Below are 12,548 nucleotides of genomic sequence, written 5' to 3' on the forward strand. Positions count from 1 at the left end.
ATTAGAGACATAACATGTGTTTTCAGAATATCAGGTACATCTACTCAACTATTAATTCAAATAGTCAATAAAGATGTATATTGATATGGTCATAAGCCTTAGTCATGTGTATATTTATATTCATATTATATGTTAATAATCCCCTTATGGTATTTATGTCATAAACAAAACGTATACTGGATTATTCTAGTTTACTCGAACGTTATTCATTTATTCTAATGATCCTTGAATGCGAATTAAGTCAAAACAAAAAATGTACTACAACCCTACTTCACTGTTAAGTGATCTAATTCCGTGACTTGTGACTACATATCAACATCATAAATAATAAATGCTAACATGTTTAATTACTTGATATGTACGCAAAAATCCATATTACATCAAATAGATTTTTTAGATTGGAAATTTGAGGTTTACCAACCAATTATATTTGTTGGAACAACTTTTTCTTACAAATATAATTTTATTGGTCGGCAAATTACAAAAATCAATTTCATTATTACTTTTTAACTTCTAAAACTATTTTTTTTATTATTATTATTAGTACTATTATCGTATTTTGATTTTCTTTTGTAACCTTTAAGATACGATGCATTCCAAATTTTCGAATTATGAATAGTGGTATACAAGTAATCGAACCACAATTTTTTGAATTTGTCTTTATCGTCCAAAGGAATGACATCATATACGGGACAACAGACAGGTGTCGGTGGCCTTGTCTTTTCCGGAAGAAGACAATGCATGAGCGTGTTGCAACGGATTTATCCAGTTGTTGGGAAGAGAACATACACCATTTACCCGTTTGTTGTTGGGGTTCTGCTTACGATGATTTTCAAGTCGGCTATGAAACCTCAAATAACTGAGACGATTGAAATACCGTCACCCAAACTCTTTTATTGACTTTGAAAAGATTAAAAAGCCGGTGCCCACCAAAATCTTGAATCTGGATTAATTTGGAAGATCCTGTTTTTGTCCAATCACATATTTGGCCAAATTTGTGTTTTAACCAATTACACATTGACATGATTACAAACCTAAATCCCATGTTCTTTTTAGATTTAGTGACACTCACACGTGTCTTCCATTGAGATGCGATACATATAAAATTAATCTATTAAATATAAAAATAAAATTAATCTATTAAATATAAAAATAATTAGAGTTCTAAACTAAAATAATTATGTTATAAAAAGTAAAATATTTCAGTACCGGTACCAAGAATTTCCGATTTTCGGGATCGGTATTTTCGGTACCGGTACGGTACCATGCTCATCCCTAGATAAAACTCTATTATACACTTGTTTGGGTATAATAGAAATTTTGGTAAAACAACGAAATATTTGGTCTAAAAAATCAATCGCAAATAATAGCATTCAAAACATACAACCAACAAGTAGAGGCACTTTAGATTCCATGATTATGTATACATACATACATACACTTGAAAATAAAGAAAATATATATCATAAAAATAGAAAAAATAATAATCTAAATATTGATGGTTGCATCCCAGAGTCTAAGCAGCCCATTACGGCCACCGCTGCATATCCTTTTTCGTTCAAGATCCGAAGCCACGCATCTTACCTGATGATCAAACAAAATCACTCAATCAGTACGACGAAATTGAATCTAAATATGTACGCTAGATAGTTAGTTACCATAGCTAGTGACTTCTGCGGTGTTCTGTATAGCTGCCAGCTAGACATCTTGTGAGGGCGATTAAAGAGCGACATTGTATTATCAGCAGCTCCTATTCCCAACCAATTTTCCCCTGCGTTAATCGACAAAACCGCACCGCCGTGAATCGTCACGTTCTTTGAACATTTCAATCCTCCCCCTACACACAAATGAATTCCATTAATCTTTTTATAAATTTTTCTATATTTTATTTGTTTAATTAATAATAATAATAATTCTCACCATCCTCATTTTCCCAAAACCTCACTAAACCATCACTTGAACCGGTTATGACTCCTCTGTCTGACTTGGAGTAGTCAACACAAAGAACAGGGCCCGCATGACAAGCCAACACAGCGTCACATGTTCCTCGAGATATGGACCACATTCGGGCCGTCCAGTCATCACTACCAGTGATTACGGTATCCCCAACCATTCTTATGGAACTGATCCATTTTGTGTGCCCTAAAAGTTTGTGCATCTGTCGACCAGACCGGATGTCCCATATGTTTGCAACTCTGTTCATTCAAAACTAATATTATTATACGAAAGTTGATAACAGAAATCTGGGAACCAAACTTGCAATATGGTCAAACGACAAGGACCATTTGTGCAATTTTACCAATTATTATTATTATTATTATTATTATTATTATTATTGTAATGAAAACAAAACTGTGTTGTTGTAAACACAACATACCCGTCTCTTCCAGCAGCAGCTAGGACACCGGTTGAGTCATCATATTCCATGCAAAGGACAGCACTGGAGGAACGACCGACAGTAGCAACACATGTATCGGTTCTTACATCCCACATTTTTACTGTTCCATCATATGCTGCTGTCAGCACACGCTCCCCAGATAGCATCCGAGCGCAGCTAACCTAATTGATAAACAAATTATTACATCTTCAGTTGTCAATCAACAGCTCCTTTGTTAAAAGATATGAAATACATAAGTAAAACAAGTAAACAACCACAGCATCATGGCCCTTAAGTTCTTCTAGAAGCTGTGTTGTCTGTTTATCCCATACAAGCACATAGTGATCATCGGATCCTGACACGATCTTGCCTCTATCAGAACTAATCGCCCTTACGCTCCTGCATACAATACCATGTTTCAGAACACAATATTCATATAATAGAACTCAATTGAAAAAAAAATTAAAAAGAAAAATAAAATATAAATAATAATAATAATAATAATAATAATAAGAATAGGAATAATGATAATACACTTGCAGCATCACCTTGTATGTCCCTTGAGAGTTGCCCTGAGTTCGTTACCACGAAGACTTGGATCCCATATCTTAATCTGCATCACATTCATTCTTGGTCAAACATAGTAGAGGTGCAACTGATTTTCATACATTTTAGCCATCAGTTAGCCGTTAGCTACTACGGTATTTGATTTTCATGCATTTGAGCTATGTTTTTTTTATTATAGCGTTAATCGTCGTTTAAAAAAATTAGCTTATATGTCGTTACTCGTAAGGGCCTATGGGCCTTTTCATTTCGGGTCGGCCGAGGTATTTAAATCCTAATAGATAAACACAACCTTTGCTTTGTCTATCCTAAATAAAAACACACCGACAAACTAAAACCGACTAACCCAAAAATATAAATAAAAAGGCAATTTTGACCTTCATTTAATAAGCAGACCCATGATACCAAAACTCTTTTGTTCCACCAAGTTCCATGCACCCCAGTTAAGTCACCAACAACCCGACCCGTTTCGTGAAACCAAACGATTAATAAAATAGTATTAGATATGATTATACAACTATAGCATACCGTGCAGTCTGTACTTCCGCTTATAAAAAAGCCTGCATCTTCACGGTCACCAACCAAGTCCCAAACTTCTCTCTGTGTCACACAATGCAATGCAGTGATTGCACCATTATGACCCCTAAGTGTCCGGATGCTAGTTTGTACTTTAGTTTGCCCAGTAACACCACTCTCACTATTAGCTATATTCTCATAATAACAATATCATAATTAAATTTTATGAAAAGGAAAGCAGGTTAGTATATCAAAATTAATGAAAAATTTTAACCTTGATCAGTTGTCCATTTACGGACACGAGTGAATGAATTCGCGCGTAAAGTAGTAGTTTCTCTGCTAAACATGCTCTGAACCCAACTCCTTCCGGAAGCTTCTGCGGGTTGTTGATTGTCAATGGTAACATCTTGAGGCCGAGGAGAAGGTAATCCCAAAGAAGAAGACAGAGATTGAGATTTCACTGAGTAAGTGCCCCAATAACCGACACATAGTTGCTGTATATGTGACATATGTCCCCTCAGCTTAATCTGCCATAAAATATATGTAATATATCTAATAAATATACAGATTCAATGATATTCAATATGTGACTGTGTGTTTAACTTACAATATGACTGTAACCAATGTTATTCTTCCCTGCAATTGTTTCAATGATGTACCATGAATCCGTGTCAGAGAGACCTAAACCAGCCTTCATAAATTATAAACGACTATATCAGTATAAAGGGTAAAAAAGGATGAAAGAAAAATAATAACTTGTTGAGAAATATATATTGTTGAGAAATATATATACAAATATATATACCATGTGTGTGGCCAAAATGATTAGCTGTGCAGTCACCAAAGCCGCGTAGTTAGTTGACCTGAAGATTTTGGACAATAACAAGGTTCAAGGTATTACTATTCAAGAATTACATCATTTCTCAACAAGATAATAACAAATAGCTACTTACTTGTTTGAAAAGCATTCCATTAGATACTCAAAGTATGCATCCCAGAAGCTGCAATAAGATATAGAAAACAGCGACAAATAAAAGCAAACAAATTAATGGGTTACTTGAAAAGCAAACAATAAGCTGCAAAGCTATGCTAAAACAATAACAATAATAATAATAATAATAATACCGTAACTCCTCCCAGATAGAAAGAGAAGACAGGTGCCGTTGAACATAATCTGGAAGATTGCTCCTATCTTTCTTGTACATTTCAGCTGAAACTTCAAGGGCATCTCTAATTGTTGCTATATCATTCCGTGATGTAGCACGAATGATTGCCGTTTTTAGCTGCATTAACAAACAAAATGCCCTTTTTATCATCTTAAACTCCAATTTCAGGATGGAGGATATCATAAACGAAAAATGTAACAAATAATTATATAAATATTTCAGAATTGGCATACCAGTTCTTTGACTGCTATGAACTGCTCTTCAGTCAAATGACCTTTCCAACCCTGCGAACATGTAGAGCATGTAAGCTCCCATTTACCACAATAAACATCAATCAACTTATAATGTTACATACCGAGTGAATATGTTCCCTTATGCATTCGACAAACCCACTACCACCAATCCCTTCTGCGTCTATCTCTATCAAAGCTGCAATATAACGATAATCAAACTATAAATGCCAATGCCAAAGCCAAAACCAAAACCAATAGCATTATTTTGCCAAAGATGAATTTGTACTAGTAATCAGCGTACCAAGTGTTGTTCCGTACTCAAAGGATGAAAGGGGATCATCAGTGGTTTCCATGTTCAAAAGACGTAACCACAGACCCTGTTTAAACAAGATCAACATAACAGGACTTTTTCAGTTTATCAACTCCACAAGAACAATTCTCCCAAAAGGAAAACATAAAAGAAAAAAAGACCCTAATCTCACCTGCAGCTTCACTTTTATATCCAAGACCATGCGCTCCCGTTCAGCCTGTAATTTATGTTTAAATGTATCAAATACTAGAGATGCCAGCATATGAATTTGTGATTAGAGGTGGCAAAATTTACGGGTCCAGAAGAATGAGTATCCAAATATTTTGGTAGAACGAAATAGACCAAGTTGACTCAAATCTCTTCTTATTTTACTATTTTTCTTAATAATTAGGGTTTTTAAATAAAATTCCAAAATGCATAAAGCAAATTAGGAGGTTGTATTGTATGCATTGAAAGACACTATAGGCGACTTCCAACTGGATCAACCCGTTTCCATTTTAAGTTTTTAACTATCATCTGGTATTAGACCTATTTGACCCGTTACAGATGAACATAGCCCAAATTGACCAAGTGATAAAGACAACGGGTCAAAGGTATCATTGTAATGAAAAGAACTTACAGCTCTTTCTCTAGGGCTTAAACTTCCTCCTTTGGAGTCTCCATTGTACATTGAAGGAGAACTGATACAAATAAAAACATATAAAAAAACTAGCAACAGACCTTGATGAATGATTTCTCACTTTTAATATATTATAAGTTTTTTAACCTAGGAGTATGCCTGACAGTGTATTCAAGAGCTCCACTAGCCGCTGACAGTATCTGCTTCCTTTTCTCCTCTTGTTCTTCTGTTCTATAGTTGGCAGGGAACCTCTCATAAGTGTGTCTTTCACCAGTTCCTGAGTCACAACAAATTTTATAATTATGGTTTATTTAAGAAATAAGAAGCAGCATGATTCTATGATAGTTATTTCCATGGTATGTGGTACAGAGTATAGGTGATACCGATAGGTTTCTTAGTTTTTTTTATCTGTTCTGATTTGCTTTTTTTGTGGGGTTTTAACCATTACGACTTGGTTATTCTTTTCTACGGTAGTGTTTTATGCTCGGGTATAATTTTTCTTATTTCATGTTTAAGGATGCCGCAACGAGCGTGTCTCAATACTAATTATAATTAATGCTAGTACAGCACTGGAGTACATAAGTGATACCATGTGTTGAAGCATACAAAGTGTTATAAAAAAATTGTGTATTATTAAAATATAGCAATGGGTATGTAGAAAAGCCCTATGAACCAAGGTTAATATGACATTATGACCATATCTAACCTCACTACATCTTCTTTACTCATTCTCAAGTTGAAATGTAGATATCAAAATTGACAAAAGTAACATAAAAATAAATGCATACAATAAAACTAAACAGAGAATTATTACCTGATATTCCAAGACCAGGGTCTGATATACTTATAATCTGAAACTCTGCCGAGGACGAAGATGAGGGAAAGATAGAAAGAGGATCTTGACCGCGTCCAATTGCATCTTGTAACTTATCAAGAAGATTATTACCGTTTCCATTAAAACCTAAACCCCTTTCTAAGTAATCCAGGAACCCTTGAGACTCTAGAAACTGACTTAACTGTCAAACAGTAAATAAAATTAGAAGAAAAACAAATGATCACTTATAAAATTATGCAGAATGTGTAAGTATTCTAAGTGTAATAGCTACCATTTCATCTACTGGTTGTTGAGTCGCACGAGAGCGCTTCTTCAAAAAAGCTTGAGTGTTGAACACTTGATTGGCAGTATTTTCCTAGGCATATGATGATCATATCAAATAAGTGTATTAACAACATATGCACTTTTTATACAAAAACAAAAACAAGGTTACATTTCTTACTATGAAGTTGCGGTAGCCTCCCAAGATTGAAGCAAAAAACTTCAGAAAAATAATCCTGAAATACAAGAGAATGAATTCTCAAAGAATTGGCATCTATTAAATTTTCTTAAAAAGTAATCTTATCATATTGAACATAATTATGTAAAGTCTTTAAGATGAAAGAAGAAATATGCAAACAGTTCATATCGTTTTTCATTTTTATTTTTTAAAACCTCCGGGAACATCATTTGTTTTATGTTTATTGTTAGGTTAAGTATTACCTAAGGTGAAGATCATGCTGTTGTGACCACGGCTTGCTATTAAATCTTGCATATTGTTGATAAGATTCAAGATCAACCTTCATTGAGTCTATCCAAACAACATTTGGATGCAATAACTTAAGAATCTCATTACGTAATGTACTCATCTCTGGCTCTGGTAACAGAGGAATTTCCTCCGATGTCGTGATGCAATTTTTTTCAAGATCAACAACCACTACCTACATTATTATAGCTACCTAATGTTAGACCATTATATGATATAAAACTAGATTACCATAAATAAATGTTTTATTAAAAGGCAATATGAGCATATGAAACTAGATTTCCATGAATAATGTTTTATTAAAGTGATATTCAACAGTTCAAACTTCAAAGTCGAATTCGAATTCTGAGTAGTTTCATGTAAATAAAATGTATATCACAAAAATTTGTACTATTTAAAATTCTGTATATTTCTGAATGGTCAAAACTTGTAAATATATACATAGGGAACGAATCAAAGGTAGATATAAAACCAATAGTTTAATCATAAAATATAAACCATAAATTTAAGAAATAAATGTACTTTTTACAATTAACTTTCGTGGGAAGTTGCAACTATGAGGGCATCTGTTACTGTTTTCATGTAAAGTTGTCACTATGTATTATTATAAACTCTTTATCACTATGATGGGCTTTGTTACTTGACAACAAAGTTTTATTATCTTAAAGGCAATATGAGCATATAAAACAAGTAGTAAAAAAAAATGTTCTTACACCATCCATTGAGAGACCAGTAGTATCAACACATGAATGAAGTCCCATCATATATGGTGTGGGAGCATCAATATAGTCTACTCCACTAAAAAATAGCATTGGAATGTAGACATGCTTCAACACACAAACAAACCAGCATCAGATGAAATTTCATATAGCATATGATTGTGGGATCACGCATGATGACAATTTGGCATAAGCTTACCTGCCATCGAAACGGATAAATCAAATGGCATATAGCTTCGGAAGCAAGTGTTAGTAAAGAGTATCTGTATAAAACAAAAAATTCAAGGATTATTTTTACGTGCCTTTTTTCCATAAAATCATGCAGAATTGTAGAAATGTGCAGAATATCAGTAGACGTGATAAATTTGACCCCACTTACTCAAGGATGAGCAAGCACGTAAAATGAAAAATTGACGAAAAGGAAACACATCCAACAGGTCAAAGTCCCAAGGTTATTTTTAAATGCATACCCTCCCAAATCAATATATATAGACAACTCACAATTAGATTATAACAAAAACAACATAAGTTTCTTATCATTTTTTACACCCAAGTGTTTTGAGTCAACTAAATCCAACCGAGGGTCAAATAATCACCCATTTAGTCAACTTTATTCTATGTTCACATTTTTACTCTCCGTTCATTAGCCATGAATCCTTGCAATCATAAACTTAAAACACATTATGATCTACCTAGAAAATACATTGAATGACGAGAACATGTTTGAAATATTATGCCCTCAAAACATTGATTAAAATCATGTAGCTTAAGTAAAGAAATACTTGTTTGATCGAAGCAAAACCCTCCTCTCAATTAATACAGCAGTAAACAGTTTAATGAAATTATCAACATCCAGACACTGCACGAGCGGTTGAAATGATATCTGCACCCAAGTAGATAGATAACAGTTACAAATAAATAAAATTAATTATAATAGATTAGATGAGAAATATTTATTTACATCAGCATATGGAAGCCCATCCTTGGGTGGAAAGTCAACTGAAAGCAAACTATTTTCGATACCAAAGAGAACACGCTCTTTTCCAGGAGCAGGCAAAGGTACATTAGACAGAGTATACGCAATAACATCCCATAATGGCTTGCTGCAAAAGAATCCATTATCATCATATAGTATTATATAATAAATTAATAATCAGTAGGATGAAAGAATAATATTACCTGCTACCGTTTTTGGAGAAACAAAGATTATATATTTCTTCAAGTGCTTCGCGAAGAATGTGAAAACTGGGAGCACGTGAAACAAAACAGATACATTTGTCAGCAAATGTATTTGCAGGAATGTGATAAGCTTCTGCTATATCGTCACAAACAGGATCCCTAAAAGCAATGCAACTCACGTAGATTTTAGAACCATCTCCCTCTGCAACAACAAAACAAACATATCCAAGGTTAGGTTAGCTTCTGGCTGGCAATTCGAGTCTTAATGGGTTTAACAGGATAGAAACGATGTGCTTAACACAAGTATCAAACATGAATGCGACTCGTTTAACTACTTTATATGCCATGACTATAAGACAGTTTTTAAGTATCATATACCAATAAGGGAAAATGATGGAATCTAGCCTACTAATTTCAATTATTTAAGAAAATAAAAAAAATCGCATACCACACTTTTTGATTAACAGGTCTTATCGTATCTTAAACAGATACCCGTTAGCTATCCATATTTTCCTCTACATTTTCCTCTGGATTTTTCCCTATACTCGTGAATGAATCATGATTATGGATATTGATAACTTGTGAACATAGAAAAATGAGCAAAAGAAACAAGCAACAATAAAAAGGGAGTACAAAACAAACAAACCCAGTAAAATCCTACACCTAGCATGTAGGGTCTGGGATAGTGGTACGAGCGCGAGACTTTCCCCTATCCCAACTGACACCCCCCCCCCCCAACATTAAAAAATTCATTTAAAATATAGTAGTCAGATGAACATAAAGTTTGGATAAAAGTAATACAAAATAACAGCAAGACATAGAGTACTAATCATAGTGGTATTAGGATCCTAGCGGTATCATAGAGTGGTGAGAAAAACTATAGCGCTAATAAATAAGAAAAATAAAAAAAGGCAAGAACATGTAGCTAAGATGAAGGTACAGCTGAGACAACTGAAAACGTAGGAAAAGCCTAAGTTCCTAAGACGAAGCTAAGACAGTTTGTCTAATGTCTACCCTTCCCTGAAAATTCATAACCTTGAGTCAACATCTCCACAAGTCAATTCATAATCTTGTTGACCAAAGCTGCAACAAAGGTATTCAGTCTTCTTCGAGTGACTTATCCTTAAACCTTTGCCTTCTGAGTTCTAATGCTGCTCATCACCACAATCTCTTATTAAGGCGGCTCAATTTACTTTCTACAACTAACACAATATCGTATGCGAAAAGCATGCACCACAAGAGTACTTGCATTGAAATCAAATATCAATGTTACTACCGTCTTACTGGATCCACACATTTGTATATTTCACAAGTGATCTCAATCATTCAAACAAATCACATCACATAATTATTTGGTTCTAATGAATTTTCAGACATGATTATTGGGCCTGCACACTGTGGTATTTTCTGCTGCTGGTGTTTATGGGTTCAGCTGATTTTGGAGTTGAAGACTAGAAGATTTTGTTTGTTCTTTAGACTAACGGAAGCTAGCTTAAAGAGCTGTTTTAGAGTCTATGTGTGGATTTCTATGTTGGTTCTTGATTATGTAATCTGTCTGACTTTGTTGAGTTTGTTAACTTGACCCGGGTTGTGGGTTTTTGTTTTTCTTGAGGGTTTGATTGTTTGCTCGGTTGAGTAGTTTGGGCCTGGTTACGTAGGTTTTGGTTGTCCTTGGGGTATGTCCCGGGCTCCCTAGTCCCTTGGCTTGTACATTTTCTTTTATTTATGAAAGCTTTTGCCGGGGTTCCGTCCCCTTTAACCAAAAAATATTAGTAAACAACAATCCTAGTGCACGGGTCTTGGGGGCGTAATGTACACATCCTTACCTTGCAAGACCCCAAACCATGACATGGCAGCAAGTGTGGTGATTATAAATTATAATTGAATTGATGCCTTGTAAAGAAAATGTTTCTTAAACATTATGAAGTGATATTTACTAATAGATGCAACAAGCCATTAACTACAAAGAGGCATACATAATTGCATACCAGTTAAAACAATAGGGTAACTGCGTGGGAAAGATAACGGATTGCTTGAATCAAATCCAGTCGAGTAGAATTCGACACCACCCGGTAGAACACACTGCATCAATCAAAATCAAATCATAAGATATATAATTATAATATGATTAAGAATAATACGATAAGACCTGTTAATCAAAAAAGTGCGTGCGGTATGTGATTTTTTTTATTTTCTTAAATAATTGAAATTAGCAGGCTAGTCTCCATAACATTTTCCCTTATTAGTACATGAAACTTAAAACTGTCTTATAGCCATAGTCACGAGATATAAAGCAGTTAAACGAGCCGTGTTCATGTTTGATACTTGTGTTAAGCGTGTCGTTTCTAACCTGTTGTCAAGACACGAATTGCCAGCCGTGGCTGGCAATTCGTGTTTTAACAGGTTTAACAGGTTAGACCCGACGCGCTTAACATAGGTATTAAACATGAATACGACTCGTTTAACTACTTTATATTTCATGACTATGGCTATAAGACAGTTTTAAGTTTTATGTACTAATAAGGGGAAATGAAAACGATGGAGACTAGCCTACTAATTTCAATTATTTAGTAAAATAATAAAAAATCACATAAGGCACGCACTTTTTTGATTAACAGGTCTTATCGTGTTTAAACAGGTATGGAACGGGCTTAAAATAATGAAAGTAACTTACAGTGGGTAGCTGTGGAGGTGGAGGTGGATTATTAGTGTTTGTAATAGGAGGGTACTGGTCAAGTAGTGATGGTAAATAATAAACCCCTGTGCCTTGATATCCTTTTTCGCCTTCCGGTGTCCGAATCTCGGGTCCGATTCCGCAGACTACAAAGTACTCGAACAAATGCTGCTTCTGCTGCTGCTGATTAATCATTCTATCTATCTCAATTACACATAGCAGCTATGTATATTATATATATATATATGTATGTATGTATATCAATTGATTGATTTGAAATTGAAAGCAGTAGATCTGATCTGGTATGGTATGGAAACAACAAGTGAAATGGCGGTGGATCTGATTGATGAATCTAAGGTTTTTGATAGACTAATGGAAACCACAACACGACGTTACACGAAATTACAAAGACTCGTTTTAAACTGATGAATCAGTTTTATCTTTCCATATTGTACGTCGGTTTGGCAAGAAGTTCGTCTGTTAAATAAATGAACCGGACATGGATACAAAAATTTCGTTCAGTGAGCTTAACAGACAAACACGGGGCCGCCAAGTCTATCAGATAGTGTTCATGAAAGTCCGATTATGTTCGGTATTGCGGCCCGGTAACC

The 12,548-nt window shown here is 34.5% G+C and overlaps 1 protein-coding gene across 2 annotated transcripts; it reads right to left on the minus strand.

Annotated features, from left to right (window-relative positions):
• Positions 1-1,345: 1,345 nt before the first annotated feature.
• Positions 1,346-12,269, minus strand: LOC143567563 (DENN domain and WD repeat-containing protein SCD1-like). Of its 2 annotated transcripts, none has more exons than XM_077053955.1 (29): positions 11,938-12,269; positions 11,252-11,345; positions 9,264-9,465; positions 9,046-9,187; positions 8,867-8,967; positions 8,284-8,347; positions 8,079-8,192; positions 7,323-7,540; positions 7,063-7,117; positions 6,892-6,975; positions 6,600-6,801; positions 5,933-6,062; positions 5,786-5,846; positions 5,339-5,383; positions 5,158-5,233; positions 4,979-5,052; positions 4,857-4,907; positions 4,583-4,740; positions 4,411-4,458; positions 4,263-4,320; positions 4,065-4,148; positions 3,732-3,984; positions 3,470-3,645; positions 2,926-2,990; positions 2,653-2,776; positions 2,378-2,559; positions 1,921-2,195; positions 1,659-1,837; positions 1,346-1,584 (listed from the first exon to the last, which is right to left on the minus strand). In XM_077053955.1, exons 1-29 carry the CDS (start codon positions 12,130-12,132, stop codon positions 1,489-1,491), a joined length of 3,606 nt encoding a protein of 1,201 aa, XP_076910070.1. In that variant the 5' UTR covers positions 12,133-12,269; the 3' UTR covers positions 1,346-1,488. The 2 variants fall into 2 exon arrangements, with proteins under 2 accessions (XP_076910070.1, XP_076910071.1); XM_077053956.1 differs by lacking the exon at positions 11,938-12,269 and having other exon boundaries at positions 9,264-9,329; positions 9,443-9,465.
• Between the last annotated feature and the right edge of the window lie 279 nt (positions 12,270-12,548).

This window comes from Bidens hawaiensis, unplaced genomic scaffold (genome assembly GCF_021521415.1).
Source record: "Bidens hawaiensis isolate Kalapana, Puna unplaced genomic scaffold, B.hawaiensis_p1.1 tig00023428_1, whole genome shotgun sequence".
Classification (NCBI taxonomy): Eukaryota; Viridiplantae; Streptophyta; class Magnoliopsida; order Asterales; family Asteraceae; genus Bidens; species Bidens hawaiensis.